A 27,760-nucleotide genomic window follows, 5' to 3' on the forward strand; every position below is an offset into this window, starting at 1 on the left:
CAGGGTAACTGTACGCCCCGGCCAGAGTTCGGCCCTCACCAAGCTTCCTCCCGGATCCACGTTCCTCCAGGACCAACGTTTCCGCCCGGGCCAATTTTCAGGGGGATCACCGTTCCGTCGCGGCAACGTCCACCTCGATCCCAGTTCCGTCCTGACCAAAGTTTCTCTGTTTCTTTGAGTTCTAGGCGGGCCTCTTTCCAGAGAGGATTCTTAGGTCCATTTTGGACCTATTGAAGGTATTTTACAAATCCGTGTATTTTCTTACTAAATCTCCACCACAGGCCTGAGAAATAGACACTGTATTCCTATTTTACAAATGCCACCTTCTCAGGGAGTCTTTACCTGGACATCTTTTTCTGAAATTGCAGCCCTTCCACTCCCTCTATATATACACTCCCTACTCTTTTGTCTCTTTCATCCCCTCTTAACTTCTCCCCATTTACCCTATACATTTAACCTGAATTTTGTTATTTTGTGTTGTTGACTGGAGAAAAAAAAAATCACAATGTGAGAGTTGTGAGTTAAGTTTTATTTGGGGCAAAATGAGGACCATAGCCCAGGAGACAGCCTCTCAGATAGCTCTGAGGAACTGCTCTGAAGAGGTGGGGGGGGGGCAGGTTGCTATATATATGATTTTAGTGAAGGGGGATAGGTGCAATCAAGCACACGTTTTGGCAGAAGGTTGCTGTTAGTCACGAGGAGCAGATGTCTCTGTCAGTGATTTTAGTGCTTTCCTAGATTTAAGATGCAAGAAATTGGGCTTATAAAGTCTTCTGAAAAAGATCTAACTACCTGAAGGCCTGTTCTGCCAGTTTTTCCCAGAGCACAGAGTGCCACATTCCTGATCTCTTCCCGGAACTCCTTTCAGGGTGTGTTGAAGGTCAGTGACTGCAGTGGCTAGTGACGTCATCCTCATAGAGGCAGATGGCGAGAGACAATTTTTAGTTGGCACTGGGTACCTGCTATCATCCTAGAATGTAAGGTCCATGAGGGCAGAGATTTGTTCTTGCTCACTGTTGTTTCATAGCCTAGAAGAGTAGCATATTATGTTCCATGAATGTTGGCTGAATAAATGAGGAAACAGTTAAGTGTTTGGCCCAGTGCTGCACAGAATAATACCTGGGTCAAGGTATTGTTGACCTACGTATTGTTCTGCATATTTTACCATTCGCTGAGACGATGAAACCAACACAGAAGAAAGGAACTCTGAGATGATTGCAGAGATGGAAATGAAGTCTGATGACATTGAGCATCTAGCCCCAGACACCTGGGCTAGACTTTGCAGTCACTTGACCCAGTAAGTTTCTTTCTTCTTTCTTCCTTCTTCCTTTCATTCCTTCCTTCCCTCCTTCCTTTCTTTTTTTGCTTTAGTTTCTTTGTTGAGTCAGGTGGCTGTGATTTTCACCCCAAAGGATCCTGACATGGTAGACCTGCAGAAACCTGAGTTGAACAAGAAGTATCCCAACTATTTTAGCAAAGGGAGTGACTGTCTCAGTTGTTGACCTGTCCTTTCAGCTGAAGTAGGACCCAGCCATCTTTGCTCTCACCTCCTCCCTCTCATGTCCTTAATTCATTTCAGTGCATGTTGACATGAAACAGGAATTCCACATATGACCTTCATGTCCTTTTAGACCATTTTTCTTACTTGGGCACTTGAGATTGCATTTTCAAAATGTTAAAACCCCAGCAGCAGTAGAGTGTCAAATAATGACAAGAGACTGGCTTCCAAGAAAGTTATATATTTAAAATACAGCTGCACTGCAAAATGTATATTTTCACCTACATTTAGAGCAGGGAAGCAGCTGTCCTCTCCTGTACCATTTGTCCTTTTTATTGTTAATCAAGGTTGCCTTTTTCATTTTCCTCAAACAGAATCATGTTTATGCTCCTGTGTCCTGAGACAGGCTGAAATTTAGCTTCATCAACATTCTAATTTTAAAGCCATCAACTTGGCAACTTTTGCCCTCCATCATTTTGAGTACATCTACTTCAAGCACTTTGAAAGTTGCATCTTTTTTTGTTTGTTTGATGACACTGAGTCACAATTCTATTCCAGAGAACTATGTCCCTGGCCAGGGGGATTTCTGTGTAAAGGAACATAAATGACCTTCCAAAGTTTGTGTTAAGACTCAGGAACTGGGCTTCCCTGGTGGCGCAGTGGTTGAGAGTCTGCCTGCCAATGCAGGGGACACGGGTTCGAGCCGTGGTCTGGGAGGATCCCACATGCCGCGGAGCGACTAGGCCCATGAGCCACAATTGCTGAGCCTGCGCGTCTGGAGCCTGTGCTCCGCAACAAGAGAGGCCGCGATAGTGAGAGGCCCCCGCACCGCGATGAAGAGTGGCCCCCGCTTGCCGCAACTAGAGAAAGCCCTCGCACAGAAACGAAGACCCAACACAGCCAAAAATAAATAAATAAATAAATAAAATTAAAAAAAAAAAAAGACTCAGGAACTAACTCCTACAACTAGTAAACCATTTGGAATCTGTGACAACACTTTTTTTAAATATAAATTTATTTTAATTTTTCTTTTTTTTTTGGCTGCGTTGGGTCTTTGTTGCTGTGCGCGGGCTTTCTCTAGTTGCAGAGAGCAGGGGCTGCTCTTTGTTGTGTTGCCGGGCTTCTCGTTGCTGTGGCTTCTCTTGTCGCAGAGCATGGGCTCTAGGCACGTGGGCTTCAGTAGTTGCGGGGCGCGGGCTTAATTGCTCCGCAGCATGTAGGATCTTCCCGGACCAGGGCTTGAACCCGTGTCCCCTGCATTGGCAGGTGGATTCTTAACCACTGCGCCACCAGGGAAGCCCATGTCACTAAACACTTTCAATCAACAGGAAACATTCTCCTTTCCCCCTAGCTCCAGGCAACCACTAATCTATGTTCTGTGTCTATGGATTTGCCTAATCTGGACATTTCATATAAATGGAATCATACGATATGTTATATATATTTTTTGACTGGCTTCTCTCCCTCAGACACATGAAGGAGACATGCTTATGTCCACCTGGAGGGCTGTACAGAATCATTCGTCGCTGCATCATTCTGAGTAACCACCATGGGAAATGACGCAGGGTATGTAAGACGTAGAGGAAGTAAACTTATTGTGCTTATACGTACAATGTTATATACTGAGACAGCAATTCAGAATAAATTCTTGCTTCTCATAACAACATCGATGAATTCCAGTACTATTCAGACATAATATTCAGCCAGATACAAAGGTGTTCATACTTGTGTTTCCATTTATTTGATGTTGAAAGCAGAGAAATATAAAATATAGTGGTCATAGTCAGAACATTGGGTTCCTTTTGGGGGTTGCTGACTGGGAAATAGCAAAAACAATGCTGTGTAGGTGTTTCAGAAATTCTTTATATTGATTTGGATTTTGGCAGTACACACATTTATATTTATAAGAAGTCATCAAGCTGTATACTTAATATCTGTGCACCATATAATATGTAAAGCAGCCATCAAATAAAAAAAAAATACCGAGAATATTTTTCTCACAAAGCAAACTTCTGGCCCTGGTGTCTTCCTCTGAATTCTTCCATATATTTAAGATAGGAATAATGCCAGTCTTGAACACAGTCTTCCAGAGAAGAGATTTAGAGGAACCACACCCACACTGTTTTTATCAGATCAGGAGAATTTTGATACCACCTTAGCAATAGACATTACACGAAAGGGGAATTACAGGCCAAACTCTTCTGAATGGTGATGCCAAAATCCAATACCAATTATTAGCAGTCTAGATTCAGAGATTTTTAGAAAGGAAAGAAACTGGGATTTCATGGCAGGATTTCCATAAGGATCACTGGGTGTTTGGATGCTTCCTGGGTGAGTCGAGAGAAGAGACAATCAGGTTAGTGGAATGAACATTTGGTGACCGAGGTTAGGAGGGCCTGGGTCATCCTCAGAGAAAGTCCTGGGGTAGGGTCTCTAGGGTGGGGCTATGGAGGGGTCCCTTTAGGAGGAGATGGGAGCCTGTCCTCTGCTACTGCAGGATCTAGGGACAATGAGAAGCTTGTAGGGCCTGGATTCTGGTGAGGAAGGATGAGCAGAGAAGGTGTGCACTCAGAGCCAGTGCAGCTGGGGCCCCTCCCCTGCCAGGCTGCTCACACAGTTGCTCACATCAATAGTCAGTGAAACATTGAGGGTCACAGACTCAATTCGTTAAATTACCAATGCACCAGCCTAGATGCCTACTTTCCCAGTTAGGTCTCATGAACTGCTCATCCAGGGTTGGTCCGTTGAAAGGAAGTTAATTCTTGGCAGAGCTGTCACGTGACAGTTGGTTTGGAATGTCCTGAGTTCCAAGCCAGCTTGGGGGCCAAACAGACCCCTGGTCGTTCAGGGTAGTCCACTGGTCATCAGGAAGGCTCAATGTGAGACAGCTGACAGTGGGAAGATGCTGGGGGAGGATGGACAAATGGTTGTAATACTTCCCCTTGTCCTTCAAAGGGGCTCTGTTTGGAGGAATCTGCCATGTTTGGGGTCAGGGGGTGAAACTTAGAGGCAGAAGGCTGGGTCAGGGTTTAAGCCCTTCTTGTAGCTCAGATTCTCCTCCAGGGCATCAACTCTCTCCCACAGAAACCCTGGGGCAGGGTATTTTGAAAAAAAAGAGGGAGAGGAGCCCTTGATTTGTGTATAGGGCACAATCTAGAAGTCTTAGGGGTTCAGGGATCTCTGTCCTCAAGGAACCAACTACATTCCTTTCCCAATTCCATCGTGCATCATGTGACTGGACGAGGCACTTAAAATCTCTAAATTTCAGTGCTGTGAACTACAGAATGTGGGTTTTACAGCTCCTGCACTGCCCATTCCACAGGGCTGACCTGGGGGTCACAGGAGATGACAACAGATATTCTCCATGAGCTGTAAAGTGCCCTTCCCACGTAAAGGATGGAAAGTAAGTATCCACCCTTCCCTGTCCTATAGCCATCCAAGTCCTCTCTCTGGAGGCAACCCTACCTAGTTTCTAACTTATTCTTCCAGGCATTTAATGATCAAACACTTAAAGAGGACTTCTGGAGTACTCTTTCTTAATCTTTCCTTGTATTTAATCATTTTACGCCTCATATACTATGATGCTATAGGTTCTGTTTAAGAACAGTGCAGAGAACTCAGGCACAGAAGGGTACATAATCTTCCTAGGTTCATGCAGCTTCTAGTGGGATTTGAACCCAGGTGATCAGGCACCAGCACCCATGCTCTCAGTCTGTACTGTGCTGCCTTCCTATATTGCCCCATCTAAATAAAGGTATTTGCCCATGCAGTCTGTCTCTTGGGTGTTTTAAGTGCACGCCAAACTGCAAGATCTTCCTAAAGCCCAGCTTCGATTCAGGAGGCTCTGCTAGGCAGCTGGTGAATAATGGGATCAAAGGTTTGAACTGTGAATAAGTTATCACTAATTTTCCTGTGCTCTTCTGCTAGCAAGATGTCAGCAGCTCTCTTTGTTGTGAATGCATTTCCCAGAATCTGGCCTGATGGATACAAAAAGAAAATTTGATCCTCATTCAAGAAGATATGCATCTCACCCCCAGAAGTGGGTCAGAGAAATGGGCATCCTGCCATACCCCAAAGTGCACCCTACAAATGGGTCAATTGAAGGTACTTTGGAAATTAAGTCATTAAGTAGATTGAAGAATAATGATTGAAGTTTATTCAGTGTACTATATGTAAAAGTATAGAAATGCTAAGCCATATTCTTTTTTTTTTCCCATGTGTGAAAATTTAGATATACTAAGTCAGTAATTTATGCTATGACCAGAGGAGTAAAGATGCATTTACAACTCAGATTTGGTTTACATTTAATAGTAAACAAGGTCTTAGCTAATGTTTGGGTATTAGCTGATTGCTGAACATTAGCAGAAGTAGGTCTTTCCATGAAACAGTGCAGCCAGATTTTTTTTTCAGATTATTTTTTTAATTAATAGATTTTAGTATTTAGGAGAGTTTTAGATTAACATAGAAAATGAGCAGATAATAAAGAAAGTTCTCATATACTCCCCTCCCCCACCCTAGTTTCTCCTGTTATCAACATCTTAACATTAGTGTGGTATATGTGTTACTATTAACGAACCAGTATTGATATATTATTATTAACTAAAGTCCATAGTTTACATTAAGGTTTACTCTTTGTGTTATATGTTTCTATAGTTTTTGACAAATGCATAATGTCTTCATTCACCATTTCAGTGTCACACAGAATAGTTTCACTGCCCCTGTGTTTCAGCTATTAATCCTTCTCCCCTTTCCAATACTGTCTCTATATTTTTGCCTTTTCCAGAATAGTCAGAATCACAGAGCATGTAGATTTTTCAGACTGACTTCTTTCACTTTGTAATATACATTTAAGTTTCTTCCATGTTTTTCCATGGCTTGATAGCTCTTCTTCTCCTTTTAAAATTATTGGATAATAACTCATTGCATGGTTGTACCAAAATTATTTAAAATAAAAAACCTATCCACCCATTGAAGGGTATCTTGTCTGCTTCCAGTGTTTTAGCAATCGTGAATAAAGCTGCCATAAAATGTCCCATGCAGGTTTTTGTGTGCACATAATTTTTCAGTTTAACTGGATTAATACCTAAGAGCGTGATTTCTGGAATATATAGTAAAAGCATGTTTTGCTTTGTAAGAATTTGGTAGAATTCTTTGGTAGAATTTCACCAGTGAAATCATCAGGGCCTGGTGTTTTCTTATTTTGGGGAGATAACTCATTATTGATTTAATTTCTTTAGTAGAACTAGGTCTATTCAGATTATCTATTTCTCCTTGTGTGAGTTTTGGTAGTTTGTGTCTTTCAAGGAATTAGTCCAGTTCATTTAAGCTGTCAAATCTGTGGGCATAGAGTTGTTCAAAATATTCCTTTGTTAACCTTTAAATGTCTGTAGGATCAGTAATGATCACTCCCTCTTTCATTTCTGATATTAGTAATTTGTGTCTTCTTTTTTCTTTTTTTTGTTTATGGATAGCCCAGCTAGAGGTTCATGAATTTTATTGTTCTTTGCAAAGAGCCAGCTTTCGTTTCATTGATATTCTCTTTTGATTTTTTGTTTTCAATTTCAGTGATTTTTGCAATAATTTTTATTATTTCTTTGCTCACTTTATATTACATTTCTTTGTCTAGCTTTCTAAGATGGAAGCTTAATGATTAATTTTATATCTTATTTTCCATTATGTTGCATTTAATTCTATAAATTTCCCTCTTAGGACAGTCTTTCCATACATTTTGACAAACTGTATTTGCATTTCATTTGGTTCAAAATATTTTGCAATTTTCTCTTGAGACCTTTTTTGACCCATGTTTTATTTAGAAGTGTATTGTTCAATCTACAAGTATTTGGGGATTTTCCTACTATATTTTTTGTTGTGATATCTAGTTTAATTACATAATCAATTTCCTGACTGCCCACGTCTCCGTTCAGCTTTTTGAATATCTCAAGATAGTGTGTAGTAAATCTGCCATATTGTATTCCTTGGGGATGGTTTTTGTCGTTATTTTTTTAGACATACTTTCTTGTTTCTTTTTATGCCTTGTACTTTTTTTGTTGAATACTGGACATTTGAATCTTATAATGTGGTATCTATGGAAACCTGATTCTTTCTCTTCCTCAGTGTTTGCTGTTTTGTGCGTGTTTGTGTGTGTGTGTGTGTGTTTTAATTGTTATAGGGTGTTTCTGTGCTGGAATCACTCTGTGGTATAAGCTTAAGGTTTTCTCAGGTCTTTTCTGAGGCTGTGTCTTTCTCTGGGAATGTGCACTCACTTTCTAAATTCTCCCATACATACGATTACTTTTGAATATCCTTATCTTTAAATATCTGGCTCCCCCAAAAAGGGAAAGGAAAAAATGAAAGAGAGGGGAAAAAAAAGATGCTTTCCCTTTAAACACCCTGGAAGCCACTCAGCTGGTGGGGTTTGTAACAATAGTGGCCTGCCTTTATGTCTGCACCTCCATTACAGAAAGCAGTAATCCACAATCAGAACACAAATCCTTAGCATTTAGAGCGCAAGGTTCTTATTGCCCATTGTAGCTCCCACAAGCTGATCTAGGAATGCTGGTGTGGCTGCCTGCCATGGGGGTCATGTTGGAGGATGAACTCCTTAGTAAACTCTCCCACAGTTGTCTGACTAGTATGAGTATGGACAGCCAGTAACGAGTGAATACACATAAATGGTACAGAACAGGAAGACTGGAAGCAAAAATGTCATCTATTAATTGTGGTCATTTTTAAATAGTAGGATATCAGTATTTTCAAAACTTCTATAACTGATTGTATTTATGACAAAATGTTAGTGAATGAATATAATAAAATATTTTGTCTGGAATTAAATCCAGCCCCCCAATAAAAGTTTGGTTTTCATCACTTGCAAAATTCTATACAACAGATGATAAATGTGGTAATAGCATATGTGATCCATGGAGGCTGAAATGGTTTTTGGAAGATGTTAAAAATGTAGCAGTAATTTAACTGGACTTCAAAATGGGCAGGATGAGTGATGGGACTCTGTCATGAATGATAGCATATAGTTTAGTACCGTTTGTAAATTGAATATTTCACAATGATATAGGTTGCCTTCTGCTGAAAAGCCAAGGGCTGTGTCTTTCCTGTCTCTCTGCTCCTCTCCTTTGCCTTCCTTTTTCCACCAGGCAGGTGGCCCTGCGGCAGCTCTATCCATGCTTGTTTACCAACCACATCCATGCAGCCTGTCTCCTTGCCCAAGTCAGCCAAACCTCCCTGAAGACCTATTGGAGGAGCTCCCTCATGACAGAGCAGAGGAAGAAACCCTATCTAACACCAAGGTAGGGTTGCTTGTTTTTGTCTGAGATCATTATGTCGCTTTGTTCATTTATTTCACGTTCAATTGAATTCATGTTTGAAAATCTGACAATGAAGATTATAGATGGTATATAATGTTTCCATGCTGGGGAGAGTGTCACTTAGGAGTCTTTTACCCACTGACATGTGATTCAGGAGGGCATTCAAAAATGGTGGCATCAATTACAGAACTCTGTGGTACCAAGCATTTCCACCAGCAGCAATTTCTCCCCCTTGGACAAGAATTATGTGATTTGCCAACTAAAATGGACTTTAGTGACATGTTCTCCAGGAAAAGCCGGTGCCTTTTGGCGTGAGGAGGTTTGGTCTATTTTGCTTTGGTTTCCCTTGAGTCAACTGCTGTTTCCCATTTGGTTTTCTAGACTCACCAAGAGAACAAAAGACCTGTGCAGGCAGTATACAGCATGATCTGACCCTCATAGCGTCTTCTTTTCTGTATTTGCAGGTGGCCTCAAGAACCAGTGAAAAGGGTACATGTTTTTTTTTTTTAATTAATTAATTAATTAATTAATTTTTGGCTGTGTTGGTGCGTGTGGGCTTTCTTTAGTTTCAGTGAGCAGGGGCTACTCTTCATTGCAGTGTGTGGGCTTCTCATTGCGGTGGCTTCTCTTGTTGTGGAGCACAGGCTCTAGGCACTTAGGCTTCAGTAGTTGTGGTGTGTGGGCTCAGTAGTTGTGGCTCGCGGGCTCTAGAGCACAGGCTCAGTAGTTGTGGCACACAGGTTTAGTTGCTCTGCAGCATGTGGGATCTTCCCGGACCAGGGCTCGAACCCGTGTCCCCTGTATTGGCAGGCTGATTCTCAACCACTGCGACACCAGGGAAGCCCAAGGGTACGTATTTTAGAATCACTCATTTGCTGAGGAAAAATCTAGACGAAAAGGGAGGTGGGGCTTTCTTGCTGGTTTTAGTCTAGAAAGTCACCCTATTTCCAGCTTCCTGCTGGGATGAGGATTACGGGTGTGGGGTAAGGACCGATTTTCCAGGTAGAGAACTATGGCCATGGTCTGCAGCCCCTGGGAGCAGCTGTGTTCCCTTGAGGTGGTGTGGGTCTGTGTCCATGGGGCTTTAGGGTTGTCTGTGTGTAGGTCTGTGCGATGTGATTGTGAATGTGTGGGCAATACATACGGTTAAAAATACGTGTTTCCCCAGTAGATATGTCCCACTTAACACATCACAATCACAAGCGTCACCTTTCTCAAAGAAAGTCCTATCACCACTGCACACTTTATGTACATTGTCTCGTTCAACCCTCCCCACAGCTGTGCCTGGGCATTGGTTTACTATCCCCACTCCCCTGGGAGAGAAACTGAGGTGCTGAGACGATTGACCCAAGCTCAGGAGCTCCTACATGGAAGAGACAACGTGGGAGCCTGGGCGTGTGACTGGTGCTCTAGATCGCTGCCCTGCACTTGTCAGTCAGGCACGGGGTCATTCGTCTCAGGGCAGGAGCTTCGCAGCACCCGTGTACATCTACAGGGGTCCCAGACACTGCCCACCATCAGGAGGTGGTCTCAGTGGTCCCGGAGCCCAGGGCAGCTATAGGTGCATTTAACAGCCGGCTTGGGCACAGTCATGAGTGTGAACGCACATCGGGAGCCTTGCGCCCCTGGTCAGTCCATAGATTCTGAGAGGTGTGAGGCTCCATGTAGACAATGCAGGTCAACAGCTGTCAGTGCTGGGGTCACTCCTCAGCCTCTGGCCCCAAGCATATAAGAATCAGGGAGATATTTTAGTGTATTCAATAATATTATCACCACAAGCACTGCAAGTGTCAGATTGTGTGAGCTTCATACCCCAGAACAGTGACAAATAAGAGCTCAATATATGGCTTTGTTATTAGCCTGGACCCTGCTTCTCATTTCTTTCCTGCTCCTCTCCTTTGCCTTCCTTCATCCACCAAGGAGGGTGGCCCTTAATGCCCAGTCCTTGCTTGTTAACCAGGCGCTGCCATAGACTCTGGCCCTGGGTCCACATCAAGCAAACCTCCCTGAGTGGTTCCTGAGCAGCATCACCAATGACTGACAGTCACTACGTGTCCTTCCAGCTCCCCCCGAGGGCCTGGTGGAGGAGCTGCCCAGGCACAGGGCAGAGGAAGAGAGTCCATTTAATGCCAAGGTAAGCTCACCCTTCTTCGTCTGAGATAGAAGTGCTGCTTTCTTGGTTTCTTTCTTTCTTTTTTAATCCGGTTAAATTCACGTATGAAAATCTGAGCATGTGCATTATAGGTGGGATTTACAGTTACCTCGTCGGGGAGCATTGAGTCTCTCCCCAATGACCCCTGATTTAAGAAGCCATTCACAAATGCAGCATCAGCTTATAGATCACGCAGGGACCTTTCCTCATCAGAAATGTTTCCTCAGGGGACTTCCCTGGTGGTCCAGTGGTTAAGAATCTGCCTTCCAAAGCAGGGGACACAGGTTCGATCCCTGGTCCCCTGGTCAGGGAGCTAAGATCCCACATGCCGTGGGGCAACTAAGCCTGTGTGCCACAACTACTGAGCTTGCATGCCTCAACTAGAAGAGCCTGCGTGCCACAGTGAAAAATCCCTCATGCCTCAGCGAAGATCCTGGGTGCCGCAACTAAGACCCGACACAGCCAAAAAAAAGAAAAAAAAAGGTGTTTCCTCAGTGGATTAAGAAGTTTGCAAGGGGCAACCAATATGCACTTGAAAGATTCATGGTGCAGGAAAAGCTTGTGCCTTTTTCACCAGTGTCTCCTATACTATCTTTTGGGACATTTGACTGGACAGTTTCCCATCTGTTTTTCTAAAGTCACCAATTGGATAAAAGATCCATGTCAACAACACACAGCGTGATCTGATACTCATAGTGTTTTCTTTTCTGTAATTGCAGGTGGCCTCAGGGGTAACTGAAAATGGTTGGTACTCTGGAATCAATCATTTGCTTGGGGAAAAAAGGCTGATGATAAGGAAGGTGGGCTTTGTTTTCTGGCTTTCATCTGGAGAGCCACCCTGATTCTGAATTCCTGCTGGGAACAAGGGCTGAGGATGTGATGAAAGAAGCTGATTTCCCAGGCAAAGAACCATGGCTGTTTTTCAAGAAGCAGTTTCATTGCCTTTAAGTGGTGACAGATTGTGTGCATAGCAGTGGGCTGTTGTCTGTGTGATCTGGGTGGTATGATTCTGAGTGTGCATGTGCGCATGTGTGTGTCTGTGTGTGTGTTTCCCTAGGCTGCCTCCAGCAAGGCAACTGCCAGTGTCAGCTTCTAAATGAAAAATCCCATCGCTACTGTTTCATGTGATTATATGTGTTTCAAAATGTATCAAATTGTACACTTAAAATGTGTGCAGTTCTTGTATGGCAGGAATACCTCAATAAGCTCAGGGGAAAAATCCCATCACCAGCTAGGCAAATGTTCATAGGGTTCCAAGTGGACAAAAGTGTGTTTCAGAATCACTGTGATTGAGTCAATAACAACTTCTATTAATAATTCTCACCTCCATCCAGCCCTTTATAGTCCCTTCAGGCAGTTTGATTGGTGGTGAATGAAAAGCAGCCATCATTGTCCTTATTTCACATAAGAGAAAACAGAGGCTGGAGAAGGTGGATGAATTATGGGGTGTCGCACAGCCTATGGGTGGGGAACTGGGTGAGGCAGTCTAGAGCCTTCGATCCAGAGCCTCTGCACTTTCTCCCACACGTCTACTGCCTGGGAGAGACTGAACTTCTCCTTTGAGTTTGGCATCAATTATGATTTTAATCCTTGTTCCTAAGCCTCTTTGTGTGGGATGCTCGCAGGACCTGAGATGCAGTAACCCCAGCCCTTGATCGCTCAGATACTTTAGTATTAAGTGGGTATTTCTCCCAATGATGCTTCATTCCTGCTCCTTCCCTTCTTCCCCCAAACCTTTAGATTACAGGTGGTCTCAGCATTAAACCTCCCCCACCTCGGCTAGGGTGCTGGGGCAGGGTTCCTTCCTTTTTCAGGAGCCCTGGGGGGAACCCACATGTCACTCCTGGTTCTGAAGGAATCTGAGAAAGGAGGAGCCTCCAGGAAGAGATTCACCCCAACTTTCACCAACTAAGATCTCATATTTTGCTTCAGAAAATTTTGCCGAGAGTAGCAAGTGCCATTGTCGTGTGGAAAATCAGAGCCATCATTAATGCCAGGCCTAGTTTCTGTGTGCTAGGCATGAAACACTGGACAGAGATCTCCTTCAGGGACAGAGTGTCAGGAGCTCCCTTCCTGGGAGGATGAAGGGGAGGTTATGCGTTGTGAAGTGGGGAAAGGGGAACTCAACAGTGGGACAGGAATTTTTCAGTTACGTCCCTGTCAAACCTGCCAAAAGAAATAGGGTCTGGGTTTCTTCTGAAGCCTTAACAAGTAACAAGTCAAAGGAGTTGTTTCAAGTCAATATAAAACGAGACAAAGTAGGGTTTGGGTTTCCTTTTGGATCATGAATCTTGTGTGGAATAGATTGTATTTTAATAGAATCTGATAGTCCTGTAGACGTCAATATTTTTCCCTACGAAACAAAAAGATGAAACTGCTAGACTGAAAAATGTCACTGGTCGGATCAGCGGTGGGAAGGCTAGTGAACTACTCTGCAAGGAACAAGCAGGGGACAGGCGGTCGCATCTTCCCCCTCTTTGGATTCTAGAGCTGCACTGCCCAGTGTGGTAGCCACCAGCCAGATGCACCTGTTCATACTTAAATTAATTAAATTAAATCAAATTAAGCATTTGTTCCTTCATCACACTAGACACGTTTCAAGTGCCCAAGAGCCCTGTGTTCATACAAATGAACTTATTTACAAAACAGAAACAGACTCGCAGACTTAGAGAATGGACTTAGCGTGGTGGGGAGGGATAGTTAGGGAATTTGGGATTGACATGCACACGCTGCTATATTTAAAACGGATAACCAGCAAGGACCTACCGTATAGCACAGGGAAATCTGCTCAATGTTACGTGGCAGCCTGGATGGGAGGGGCATCTGGGGGAGAATGGATACATGTATGTGTATGGCTGAGTCACTGCTGTGCACCTGAAACTATCACAACATTGTTAATCAGCTATACTCCCCTATAAAATAAAAGGTTTAAAAAAAATTTTTTTTTTAAAGTTATAGACTTGGAAAAAAAAAGAGCCCTATGTTTCCAACACAGAATATTTCCATCTTTACAGAATGTTCTCTTGGGCAGCTTTGAGCCTGGCTCACGGTCTGTTCACTGAAGTCCTTTAATACAAAGTACGTCTATAACAGTTGGAATTTGAGGGTTATCCCTTTGGAGGCTAGAGCTAGAATGATCTGGTGGAAACGGGGAAGTGACAAGTTGAAGGCGGATCCTCTCTCTTGGGGAAGGTTTGCAACTGTGATCAATGTCTTGGGGAAGGGCTCTGGCTCCAGGGAGCCCAGGGAAGGCTGAGAACCCAGAGGAAGGAGCCAGGTGATGCTGAGTGAGCCAGCATGGCCTCCACTGGAGGGGGAGGCACGGGTGAGCCGCTCTCTCTAATAACTTTATTGCTCATGTTTGTGTCTCTAAAAATGGCTTGTGGAGAGCATATACGACTCAAGCGAGGACGAAGACTCTCTAGGTAGGGAACCACTCAGGTAGGATTCAAGGGGAGAAGGATCCTGGGAGAAGCTGCTGCCTTGGAGACTGGGGAGGAAGGAAGTAAAATCAAAGAGAAAAAGGAAATGTGTGTTCTTTTCATGTTTTCATGACATAAGAATAAGATCTCTCATGTCTCTTGCTTTGGGGGCTTTGGATGTACTGTTTGTAGTTATCTTTTCTTGCTTTAGTATTTAAAGCTTATCTTTCCCCCAAGACCTGCTGTTTTCTGCTTCGACCACTGCCAAACACCAAAGCCTTTGGTTGTGTTTGGTTGGCATCTCTTGGGAATTGAGCACTAGCGTTCTGGGGTTGGGTTTTGGGGTTGACTTACAATGCAGGTTATCTGGTGGGACACGACTCCCTCACAGACACTTGAACCTGCACAGTCCTTCGTGTGTGATCCAGGTGCTGGGTGAGAAGCAGACATTCTCCCTCTGCACGTTTAGGTCTTGTGGCAGCACCTTCATGTCCTGTCCTCAGGTTTACTCCTGGTTTAAGGGCGCTGCCAGGGGTGGGGAAGTTAGAGGGGGCAGCAGGGACCCAAGTTCTCACCTCCACCCTATCTAACTCTGTGCTTTCTCTTCCCAAGGCCACTCCATCACCATCACTGCCCTGGTACCTGCCGAAGCCTGTGTTATAGATTCTGAGGATCAGGATACAGAGACCAGCAATCGGCACGTAATTTATTTCCTACTTATGTCTCTCTTTTTATTCTGTTTATTTCCTATCCGTAGACTCCTCTCTGTAGCTCTTCCCTGTTCCCTCTTTTTATGATTCTCATCCTGAAGGGCCTGGTCTCATCCAGGCACCTGAGGTCCTGGGAACTTCAATGTCTATAAAATCTTTCTCCAGCCCTCCTTCCCCGCTCTCTCAGTGTCATCCTGGCCTGTCTGCACCCTTGAGCCATGTTGAGCAACCCTGAGTGGCCCAGGCATAGAGGTGGGCTGGGCGTCAGAAGAGCTGTGTACCCTCTTCTGCGGGGGTTCTTCTGCACTGGATGTCTCTGGACATGCACAGTTGTTTTCTGCCTTTCAGCTCTCAAGATTACACAATTTTTTAAAAAAGGATTATCCCATCAGGAATCTGATTCCAGAAATCCTCTCATCCTGGATTCAAGAGAATGAATCAAGAAAGTAAAAGGAGATGAAAAAGAACAAGAAGAGGAAATGTGAGTGTAGAGGGGGCATGAGGAAGCACAGAGGGCAAATAAGGGCACTTCAGGAAAACCAAAAAACCGGAGGAGCGCTCTGGGGTGGCCACTACTGCATGTGACCATGCAGGGGAGATAAATGATGGTTAATATCAGTGCCAGCGAGTGAAGGATGAACTGAGTACGTATCCCAGGGAATGGATAACCAGTCCTTACAAGGCCCTAAAGAGAGCGCTCTAGGTGCTGTAGGGCTGCCACATGCACGACTTCGGGAGGTGCAGGTTGCGTTGTGTTTTTTGTGGAAAGTGTCCCTGGAGTGGTTCAACATCCTAGTCCCACAGGACCCAATCCTGCCCTCCCAAGCCTCTCAAGGTGAACAGGGAGCACCTCAGCTGATCAGTGTGGTGAGACAGTGTGGGAAGCCCTTGACCTCCCCTGTTTTAGGCCTCCTGGGAAAAGGGTGAGGAGGACAGAGGCACCGGGGCTTCTTCTCATGCAAGCAGACAGCTCACCTGGCCCAGTGCTGCTGCATCCCTGTAGGCACGCGGTAGCCCTGGCATCAAGTAGGGGACACTGCAGGATCCAAGCCCAGCTGGGAGTCTCCCATTGCCCTGCGCACCCCTCAGCCTCTGTGGAGCCCCGTGGAGGGCCTGGCTTAGCTCATGGCACCGTTTCTCAGGCTGAGGTTCTGTCGATTTTTCCTAAACAAATAAAAATCAAGCAAAACACAAAAATTTGAAGGAAATTCAGTGCAATGCTACCTTGGGGGTATGTTAAGGAGTTAGGATTCTAAGTTACTTACATTTATTTTCCAATTTTGTAAATAAAGAAAACAAATATAATTTGTGTTCTATTTTCAAAGGCAATATCTTCTGTGACCTTACTCAGTCTATTCCAGTAAGAATATGGTTTTATTATTCAACATATTATGGTTTTATTATTTATGGTTTTATTATTAAACATTTATGGTTTTATTATTAAAGCATATTAATTTTCTTTTAATTGAGGGGCAAAGTTTGGCTGGGGTGTTAGAAAGAAAAATGATTTTTAGGGGAAAAGGTGCATTCCAGGTCTCTGCCCATTTCTACTGTGCAGGTCTCATGATGGGTCATGTTGAGTGTGTTCTGGGAGGACCAGGGTCACCACTTCCACCTGTGTCGTCAGACCTCCTGCTCCTCACAGGGTCCAGGTGGGTGGGACTCGGCCCTTTGATCCTGGAGTTACTTACAATATTTTTCCCGGTTGGAGATTTGCACAGAGAGGAGCTTGCCTGCCTTCCCCTGGGTCAGTGGTAAAGCTTTCCTTGCCCGCTCTCATTGGCAGCTCTGGACTTTAAAAGTCTCCTATGTTTGATTGGACCCCGTGTTTCAAGATCTCACTCAGCAGGGGTCAAATTCCCACCTCCTGTCCCTGAACATGTATCCTGGAACCCAAGATTGAGGCGTGGAGCTGATCTGCTGTGACACAGGCTTCGCTCAAGGTCGTGCCAACAGCACTTGATAATTAATGCTCCACATTTAGCTCTTGGCACGTATCTGGGTCCTCGTATCTCCCTGACTCGACTGAAAGTGCATCTTTAAATAATTTAGCGATAGATCTCCAGTATTCTTATGTGAACGGAAATACGGGCTCCTCAGTGTCTCTGGAAACAGGAATCTCAAATCTCTTCTTAAATAATAGCTGAGTTTTGCATTTGAAAGTTCTTAGTTGTAATTTTTGCATTTGAAAGTTCTTAGATTTCTGAAACTGTAAAGAATATCTGCAAACCTGAAGGAAAACTTGGAGTTCACTTTATCTGTGGTGGAAGGTCATAATTTGGGAAGTGAGTATCAAAAAATGACCCCCAAAAATCTTACCTTTCAATTGACCAGTGGTGCAGTAAGGAAATTATAGGAGGGCATAGCAATGGGGAAGCCAACAGCAGAAAGTTAGAGGGCGAAGGAATGATGATAATATCCAACTTGACAACAGTAGCCTTTATTTATTTATTTTATTTATTTTTTTGCCACACTGTGTGGCTTGTGGGATCTTAGTTCCCTGACCAGGGATCGAACCCAGGCCCTCAGCAGTGAGAGCACAGAGTCCTAACCACTGGACCACCAGGGAATTTCCAACAGTAGCCTTTAGACAACAGCATTCAATGTCTGCATCACCTAAGGGTCATTGTTAACCTTGAGACACTCAGGTGTAGTGAAACGTTAGAAAAAAACTCCATGACTTCATAATGGTGAAAATGTTTATTTAAGAATATAAATTATAGGGACTTCCCTGGAGGTTCAGTGGTTAAGACTGCACGTTTCCACCGCAGGGGGCACGGGTTCGATCCCTGGTCTGGGAACTAAGATCCTGCATGCCGTGTGCTGTGACCAAAAAAAAAAAAAAAAGAAAAGAAAAGAAAAAAGAATATAAATTGTAATCTATTTATTCATTTCTCAATTTTATAGTACATAAATTTTATTTACTGGTTTATAAGAGGGCCTAATATTGGATTGGCCAAAAAGTTCGTTCGGGTTTTTCATAGCATCTTACAGAAAAACCCGAACGAACATTTTGGCCAACCCAATATTACTATCATTTTAATAAATCACGACGTACTTAGATCTTATAAAATATTTTCTTTGAGTTAAAAAATCTCTGTAATACATTAGATAGTCCTTAGAACAAAATAATTACAATGCAAGTTCTTGATCTGAATGTTCAAGAGATACAAATTATTAAATTATTAAAATCTAGGTTGATGATTCATAAAAGGTTCCATACATTTTTGTCCTCTGACATGTTTAATATGTAAAACTAGCAGAATACTTCTGTATCACGTACATATTTTTCCCCCCAAGTATTCTGTTTGTGTTTGTGGTTAAGAGTTTCACTGGTCTTCCCTAGCGTGCATTGGAGGGATTACTGAACCTGGATCCAACACTGGATAGATCCTCAGGGCACCCTGATCACTATTACGTACTTGGACCTGAAGGTGAAAAGAATGGGCACGGAGTCTGCAGCAGAAATTTTGGTGAATGAGAAAATATGGGCTCCATCGCTAATGTCAAAAAAAGGAAATATTTCCAATTTTCATATTTAGAAAAATGCCCAGTCGTGTACCCCAGGGGTCACCCAGAGGGCAGTCTGAGGTGCTGTGTTGGCCTCAAAGTAGCTTCCCTTTCTCAAGCTCAGTGTCCAGAATCCAAGTTCTGAGCACAGTTGGACTATCCTTGTCGGTGAACAGATTCTCTGCAAACTCCCAGGCCCCCATTCTCTGCTTGTTCTCACATCCGTCTCCCAGTAACAGCGGCCAGAGGTGAATCAAGAGGAGCCCAGGATGCAAACCAAGTAGCTGAATCTCTCAGGAAGCTCTTTCCCATTCTTTGATATACCTCTATTGGAGGCTCTTCAGGCCATCAGAAATGAGGAGGGGGTTTTTGACTGAATCAGCATCCACTGTGGAGAGAAACATAACTAGCTTAGCAAATGGACCAGAGCTAGGCCAACTCTTCTACTATAAAAGCCCAACGATTTCATTCATTTTAGCTTCTTTAAATCAGCTTTTATTCCCTAATCAGAACTTTTCTTGGGGGAAATTTCCTTTGCTTCCCTGAGTTGGTCTAATTATCCTATGTGTCTAGAAACATGGGCCTAATATTGATAGTAGGAGTTTTTATATTGTTCTGTGGCCTGCTGATTAAAGATCTGTCCTCTCTTTCATGTGTTAGATTCATGAAAGCAGACACCATAGCTGTGTTTGCTCTTTAATATATGTTAGTCTAGATCATAACAAAAGATAGACATCGCATCTATTTTGAATCAAGGAAAAGTAATTGTATTTATTGCAGAATAATATTGAAATGATAAACTTTTTTTTTTCTTTACAATTCCCTTTCTCATTTCACGTTGCTGGCTAGATTCCAGGTTTTCATTTTCCTAGTGTTACAACAAATGAATAGGTAATGTTAGGAGTCCTGAGTCAATGGGTTATCTTGGCCAACGTCAAGACAGAGCAAGAGGCATCTTTCCCAGCCAATCAGAGATTTCCTTGGGCACGAGTAGGGATGCCTTTGGACCTTGATGGCAACTTAGAACTAGAACTTGCTCAGAGGAGAAGGGAAACTGGAGAAGAATGGCTTTCTGGACTGCCAGCATCTCCAGCTGGCCCTAATTATCAGAGTCTGGAGCAGAACTGCTTATTCTAACATGACTGTGGATGGAGGCACAGGAAGCTTCAGAAGTGCCCCTGTTGCCTGGAACAGTGCCACTCACTTTGTTAGGCTCTCTGATGACTGGCTCAGTGGAAGATGCTGGGACATGTCTGATAGTCAGACTGTGGGTTGTCAAGGACAAAATGTCTGAGACCGGTTTTGCTATCCCCAATACAAGTTTGCATGGAGCAAAGAGTAAACTCACTTAGAAAATCAACAATTCATTTTTCTCACAAGTGATATTGTGGACTGGGATATTTAACAAACATACATTCATCCATCACAGTGGTTGCCCACACCCAGTGTGGGTTAGAATCACCTGGGGGCTCAGAAACATTGCAGATTCAGACAGTGCCGGTTTTGCTACTCTCCACATGTGGTCAGGAACCAGAGGTATCATCCTGGGCTCATGTCAGAAATGCAGATTCTCAGGCTAGTCCAGCCCTATAGAATCAGAATCTGCATTTTAAGAAGACCCCAGGTAATTAAATGCACATTCAAGTTTGAGAAGCCATAGTTGAGGCAGTGCTTCTCAATAGAAATAGAACATGAGTCACAGGTGTAATTCTAAAGTTTCTTGTAAACTTATTCAAAAACGACTTCAATAAGATATGTATTAAGCTCAATATATCCAAAATATTATCATTTCTCTATGGCACTACCCCTGTTTTGAGTGCTTAATGGCCACCAGTGCCTACCCTATTGAACAACACAGATCAAGGCATGACCTAAATACTATATCCTCTTAAAAATCTCCAGGTGGTTCTAATTCATACTCAGGGTGAGAAACACCATTGTTTAGGGGATAAAAATTTAGGCGCCAGGATTCAAATAATGCCCATATTTAATGGAGACCTTAGCAGAGCTGCTTCCTCCTGGGTCCTCCATGGGGAGGAGTAGTTAGGACAGATGCCTCCCCTTGGAGCTTCAGCATCCTTGGGTTAAACTGTGGAACATTACTCAGGTGGGGCTCCATGTCCTTGATCTTGGACACCAGCTTCCTCAACTGACCATTTGTCTTGGTCTCATTCTTCTCAGTGGCCACAGAGCAGAACGGGCACAATGAACGCGTCCATGGGACTCCCTCTGTGTTGAATCGATGCACCGGAGGCAGCAGACATATCCGCATTTCAGGTACGTAAGTTTTTCAAGATAATCTAGGTAGATGAGACATCTACTTGCTTCTTTAAAATGTTTGGCCATAGTCACTTTCTGTGGAAAAATGAGCAAGATGTTTCCATGAGTTGAATGACCATTACTGCTTGGGGCTCTATCCTTTTTACTTGTATAGATATATCAGGTACCTAATATGTGCCATCCATTGTGCTAGGTAATGACATAAAATGTAAATATAAATATAAATATAAATATAACTGACCTTTGCCCCAGAACTTCTGATATTTGGAATGCTAGTTAGAATGAAAGACTCAATCCAGGGACTTCCCTGGTGGCACAGTGGTGAAGAATCCACCTGCCAATGCAGGGGACGCGGGTTCGAGCCCTGGTCAGGGAAGGTCCCACATGCCCCAGAGCAACTAAGCCCGTGCGCCACAACTACTGAGCCTGTGCTCTAGATCCTGTGAGCCACCACTACTGAGCCAGCATGCCACAACTATTGAAGCCCGCGTGCCTAGAGCCAGTGCTCTGCAATGAGAGAAGCCACCGCAATGAGAGGCCCACGCACTACAACCAAGAGTAGCCCCCACTCGCTGCAACTAGAGAAAGCCCGCGCGCAGCAACGAAGACCCAACGCAGCCAAACATAAATAAATAAATAAATAAATAAATTTTTTTAAAAAAGTTAAGTGCATTGATGGAGAGATGCATTACATTTTAAAAAAAAAAGAAAGAAAAGGAAAGAAAGACTCAATCCATCATTTAGCTTCAACTTGAGTTGGTGAATGGACTAGACGTGGGTTGTCCAGTACTGTAGCCACCAACCACAGGTGGCAACTGACCATCTGAAATTTGGCTTATTTCAACTGAGATGTGCTCTGAGTGTAAAAATGCACAATGGATTCTGAAGACAGAATAAGAAAGAGCAAATTGAAACTAACTCATTGAGATCTTTTAAACAATGTTTGTATCATCAGTGTAAATACCTGTTGAAGTGATAACATTTTGCCGATTAAAATTATTTTGACTTGTTTCCTTTTACTTCATTTAAAGTGGCTACTAGAAAATTTATAATTAGATATGTGGGTTACATTCTCCTGGACATCCTGGTCTAGACTCAGAGACCCTCCAACTTCCGCCAGCTGGTCCGACTCGGCTGTGGCTCAGATCCCCAGCAGCAGCTGAGAGGTTGAATCAGTCAACGGGGGAAACTCGGTTCACCATGTGGTAGAGGACTCCAACCAGCATCTGATTAAGGAAAAAGAGCATCATCTCTCCAGCCTGGGTGCTGAAACCTAGTCCTGCCTACAGCTCCTGGAGCAGAGGGCCCAAGGGTCCCTAAGTGTACACACTAGGTCTGGGATTGAGCTGGCCTCGGCATCACTTGCTGTATTAATAAATTACTCCATTCCCCAAACTTTGTTCTGTCATATTTGCCTTTTGTAGAAAACTGAGAAGCAAAAAAGAAATTACATAAGATTGGACTTGCCTCTCTACTAGATCCTCCTCTGGCCTCCAACACCTTCTGAAGGTGATTCAGCTCTTGAGTGAGATCCACCTACAAGGGGCTTTTAATTTTTTTAATTTTTTAGAAGATTCTTAGTTACACATTTAATGAGACTTGTATAGGACTTGTACAGGGTAAAATCTGTAACACTTTGCTGAAGGATGTGAAAATTGATTTTTTTATTGAAGTATAGTTAATTTACAATATTAGTTTCAGGTGTACAGCATACTGATTCCATATTTTTACAGATTATACTCCATTAAAAGCTATCTATTCTATACATAATAGTTTGTATTTCTTAATCCCTTAATCCCATACCCTCCTCCCTTCCCTCTCCCCACTGGTAACCACTAGTTCGTTTTCTATATTTTGAGCCTGTTTCTGATTTGCTATATACATTCATTTGTATTATTGTTGAGTTCCACATATAAGTGATATAATACAGTATTTCTCTTTCTCTGTCTGATTTATTTAACTAAGCATAATAAATACCCTCTAGATCCATCCAATTGTTGCAAATGACAGAATTTCATTCTCTATGGCTGAGTAATATTCCACTGTATGTATATACCATATCTTCTATAAGGGGCTTTTTATACTGAAGGATCTCTTCCCACCCTATTCATACCAGGCCTCTTTAATCTGATTGTATTTTGATTTACTTCTAGCAAAAATGAGATTTTTACTAAAGACAAAGAAGTTACCACAAACATTCTTTATTGATGTAAATTATCACAAGCATTTTTACTCAACATTTTAAATGAATTGCACTTGCATTAATTAATTACAATTCATTAATATTACTTCACATATATTTGTAAATATGTCATGCTTAATCTGTAAACCACACAATGGTAGGTAAAATTCTCATTTACTCTGACTCATACATTTTTAAGATTAAAACATTCAGCTTTGCTAATTAATATTGACCCTTCACTAATACCTGATGTAAATTCTCAACTTCAGCTAAACTATTTAGAATATGTGGGTCCAGTTTGATGGACACACAACCTATTTTCCAGGGAATCACGTGGTACCAAGGGAAGGTGAGATGGGATTTGGCCGTGCTTAATTCCCATCCTATGAGATAGATTCTTCGTCTTGATTTTATTGTCAGTCAATGACTAGAAAGAAGATATTGCAAATTGCCACCTTGTTTTACTGTGCATTAAAATGTAAGAGTGAAGATGTAGCAAAAATCATGAAGCTGATTTGAAATAGTTTTGAGATTCAAAATATGAGGTCATAATGGCAGTTCATAAATTGTACATATTTTAAATACCCATATTACTGAACACTCAATGAAGTTTGAGAATTTGTTGTTGTTTTTAGACACTTCCCCACATATTTTGACCTTCTTTCTTCATATATAAAAAACATGGACAGGTTTTAGTTCTTGAGTGACAGTTGCAGACATAATTTAACATTTGATTAATGAAGTAATCATAAAAGGCTCCAGCCATCTCACAGCTACCCGCTAGGTGGCGCTATGTCAAAGTCTATGAAAGGATTTGGCTCTTCCCTGTTCTGATCCAGGTTTCCTGCCTCCTAGATTCTACTTTCTGAAATGCTCACCAGAAAGCAAGGACCCATCTGATCCTGTGATGGCTCAGTTTTGTAAAAACCCCTGCCTCTTGACAACTAGCTATCCTAACTACATGGTCCTCACAAGACTATGAAAATTGATAGCAGTTTAAATTCTGCTATGGGCTGAATGGTGTCCCCCCTGCCCGCCCCACCAAATTCATATGTTCGAAGCCCTAACCCCCGGTATCTCAGGATGAAACTGTATTTGGAGAGGAGGCCTTTAAAGAGGGGATTCAGTTCAAATGAGGCCATTAGGTGAGCCCTAATTCAATCTGACTAGTGTCCTTATGGGAAGAGGAGATTAAGAGATACAGAGAGAAACCAAATGTGCACAAGTCCAGAGGAAAGACCATGTGAGGACACAGAAGACAGCCGTCTGCAAGCCAAGGAGGAAGGCTTCCAAAAAAATTTCTTTTTTTAAATTTTCTCAAGTTCTAAAAAGGGTGGCTAGAATTTAGACATTGATAACTAAACCATTACTGAGTACCAACTCTACACCTGGCAATATGTATGCAACTTTGTCACCTGCCCAATATGCTAGTGACTGGCTCCGTGTGACTACTGAGCCCTACCAATGTGGCCACATTTGTAAAAATTCCAACATTTTAGATACATTAAGTTAAAAATATATGATTTACGTTTATTTCACCATTTTTGTTTTCTTTTTTCCAATATATTTTTTATTTATTTTTTGGCTGCATTGGGTCTTTGTTGCTGCGCGTGGGCTTTCTCTAGTTGTGGAGAGCAGGGGCTACTCTTCGTTGCGGTGCGCGGGCTTCTCATTGGGGTGGCTTCTCTTGTTGCAGAGCACGGGGTCTAGGTGCATGGGCTTCAGTAGTTGTGGCACATGGGCTCAGTAGTTGTGGCTCGCGGGCTTTAGAGCGCAGGCTCAGTAGTTGTGGTGCACAGGCTTAGTTGCTCCGCGGCACGTGGGATCTTCCCGGCCCAGGGATCGAACCCATGTCCCCTGCATTGGCAGGCAGATTCTTAACCACTGCACCACCAGGGAAGTCCCTTCAACATGTTTTTTTTTTGTTTGTTTGTTTTTGTTTTGTTTTGTTTTGTTTTTTTTAATATTTTGGGGATTGATTTTACTTTCTTTTTTTTAAAATTTTTACTTATTTTTTATTTATTTATTTATTTTTGGCTGTGTTGGGTCCTCGTTTCTGTGCGAGGGCTTTCTCTAGTTGTGGCATGCAGGGGCCACTCTTCATTGTGGTGCGCGGGCCTCTCACTATCGCGGCCTCTCTTGTTGCGGAGCACAGGCTCCAGACGCGCAGGCAGACACGCAGGCTCAGTAGTTGCGGCTCACGGGCTTAGCTGCTCTGCGGCATGTGGGATCTTCCCAGACCAGGGCTCGAACCCGTGTCCCCTGCATTGGCAGGCAGATTCTCAACCACTGCGCCACCAGGGAAGCCCCCAATATGTTTTTTAAGGAGATTCAAGATGTGTGTAATTTTCTGATCTGGAAGATGGGAGATTGTAGCCCCTCCCCCCAACTCCTTAAACTTCTCAGCCCTGCTCTGGGTTAATGTCTCAGCCAAAGAGGACTTGTAGGGTAGCTGGAGGTGAGTCTGGACATATCTTCCACCTCAGCCTAATGATGGACAACCCACGAATGGAAAAAAAACATTGCAAAGCATATATCTGAAAAGGGGTTAATATCCAGAATAGATAGAGAACTCCCACAACTCAACAACAAACAAACAACCTGACTTTAAAAATGCGTAAAAGACTGGAATAGGCATTTCTCCAATGAAGATACACGAATGGCCGATAAGTGCCTGAAAAAATGCTCCGCATCAGTAATCATGAGGAAGATACAAATCAGAACCACAATGAGATACCATCACACATATATTGGGATATTAAATATTAAAATACAGAAGAGTGTTGGCAAAATTGGGGAGAAATTAGAACCCTTGTGCACTGTTGAAGGGAATGTAAAATGGTGCAGCCATTACAGGAAACAGGATGGCAGTTTCTCAAAAAATTAAAAATAGAATTATCATGTGATCCAGCAATTCCACTTCTGGGTATCTACCCAAAAGAATTCAAGGTAGGGTCTTGAAGAGATATTTGTCCACCCGTGTTCATAACAGCATTATTTTCGATAGCTAAAAGGTAGAAGCAACCCAAGTGTCCACTGACAGAGGAATGGATACGCAAAATGGGTCTATCCGTACAATGAGATATTATTATTCAGCTTTAAAAAGGAAGGAAATCCTGACATATGCTACAATACGGATGAACCTTGAGGACCTTATGCTAAGCGAAAGAAGTCAGTCACAAAAGGACAAGTACTGTATGATTCCACTTACATGAGGTAGATACCTAGTCAGATATCTAGTCAGGTTCAGAGACAAAGTAGAATGGTGCTGTTTAGGATATCCCAGGATACCCCTCCAGGCAGCCACCATGGCTGAACACTTTGAAGAAACAAGCACATGTCCCGTGTGCCTGGACTTCATTGAGAAACCCGTGTACTTGAAATGTCCCTCCTGATGGCCGTCATGGAGCAGTGGACCGCACGTATGCCAGTGGGGCTGGCCGGGTGCCATATGACCACACAGGTAAGCAACACGAGGAGGTTCAGTGCACACGCAGACCAGGGAGAGGTTCTCCTAATAAGGAAGAAGAACGTAGGGCGAAGCGACACAGGGGGGACTGTTCCAGTCCCAGCGCACCAAGCCCGCAATCCCAGAGAGGCTGTGGGTCTTTCCGTGGTGCTTTCCCAACAGTCCCTACAGGTGCGTCTTACTCAGGCTTGGGCATCATCGTTAGTGCGAAAAGCACGCAGAGGGTCCACATGCTTGTGGTCAGCTCATAGATGCTGAGCACGGAAGGCAGAACCTAGGACAGCTGGGTCACCTTCTGCCAGGTCTGGGTCATCACTCCTTAGAAGCCGGCCCAACGCAGATAAGTTTAGTGCATGTGGCAGCATTATGGCCGGGAGCCCTAGAAATCCTGAAATCCTTGAGCTATGCACCCTGGGGACAGTGACAAATAAGAACTCAAGGTGCCTGGTGCCCATCCCCCTTGCCACAACTCTCTAGCGCAGCCATGTTGGAGAGCATTGCTGCTCACCCCCATCTCCCCTCCAGAGTGCACTAGCCCACCTCCGGACTGCTACCTGAGCAAGGATAGCCACCTCTCTCAATGAATACACACATGTGACAAAGAAAAGGAAGACTGGAGGTAAAAATAACATATGGCTATTAAGGGTTATTTTTATTTTTATTTTTAAAAAATATTTATTTATTTATTTGGTTGCACCAGGTCTTAGTTGCGGCAGGCAGGCTCCTTAGTTGCAGCTCGCGGGCTCCTTAGTTGTGACATGTGAACTCTTAGTTGCGACATGCATGTGGGATCTAGTTACCTGACCAGGGATCAAACCCGGGTCCCCCTGCATTGGGAGCGCAGAGTCTTAACCACTGCGCCACCAGGGAAGTCCCATGGGTTATTTTTAAGTGGCAATATGTCAGTGTTCTCATATCTTCTGAATTTGAGTGTCTTCATGGCAGAGGATTCTCAAGAACAGTAGAATGCACTGCCTACAATTAAATGTCTCCCACCAAGAAAAGTCTTTTAAACAAGTGTGAGATCCCATGCCACAGATGGCCGATGTCGTTGCACCATCGTTGCATCGTGGAGACTGAAATGGTCTTGGAAGAGGTGAGGAAGACAGTGGTGATCGAGATGAGCTTCAGAACGGGCAGGAGGGGCGAAGGGGACCAGCCATTGAATCACAGCCTGCAGGTCAGGACCACACGTAGACTGATTCATTCGCATTGCTT

The 27,760-nt window shown here is 43.3% G+C and overlaps 1 protein-coding gene across 31 annotated transcripts; it reads left to right on the forward strand.

Moving 5' to 3' along the window:
- Positions 1-6: 6 nt before the first annotated feature.
- Positions 7-22,286, forward strand: LOC309610943 (uncharacterized protein). 31 transcript variants are annotated; one of them, XM_082354546.1, is made up of 15 exons: positions 7-236; positions 1,130-1,297; positions 2,968-3,064; positions 4,821-4,901; positions 5,430-5,602; positions 8,651-8,799; positions 9,282-9,306; positions 9,628-9,666; positions 10,881-10,951; positions 14,344-14,394; positions 15,004-15,582; positions 16,660-16,753; positions 17,294-17,386; positions 20,793-20,888; positions 21,923-22,286. In XM_082354546.1, exons 5-11 carry the CDS (start codon positions 5,519-5,521, stop codon positions 15,059-15,061), a joined length of 477 nt encoding a protein of 158 aa, XP_082210672.1. In that variant the 5' UTR covers positions 7-236; positions 1,130-1,297; positions 2,968-3,064; positions 4,821-4,901; positions 5,430-5,518; the 3' UTR covers positions 15,062-15,582; positions 16,660-16,753; positions 17,294-17,386; positions 20,793-20,888; positions 21,923-22,286. The 31 variants fall into 31 exon arrangements, 12 of the variants coding, with proteins under 12 accessions (XP_082210672.1, XP_082210671.1, XP_082210666.1 ...); XM_082354545.1 differs by having other exon boundaries at positions 5,468-5,602; XM_082354540.1 differs by having other exon boundaries at positions 5,468-5,591; positions 8,647-8,799.
- Positions 22,287-27,760: the final 5,474 nt, after the last annotated feature.

Source organism: Balaenoptera borealis (genome assembly GCF_965194805.1).
Source record: "Balaenoptera borealis genome assembly, chromosome: 14".
Taxonomy (NCBI): Eukaryota; Metazoa; Chordata; class Mammalia; order Artiodactyla; family Balaenopteridae; genus Balaenoptera; species Balaenoptera borealis.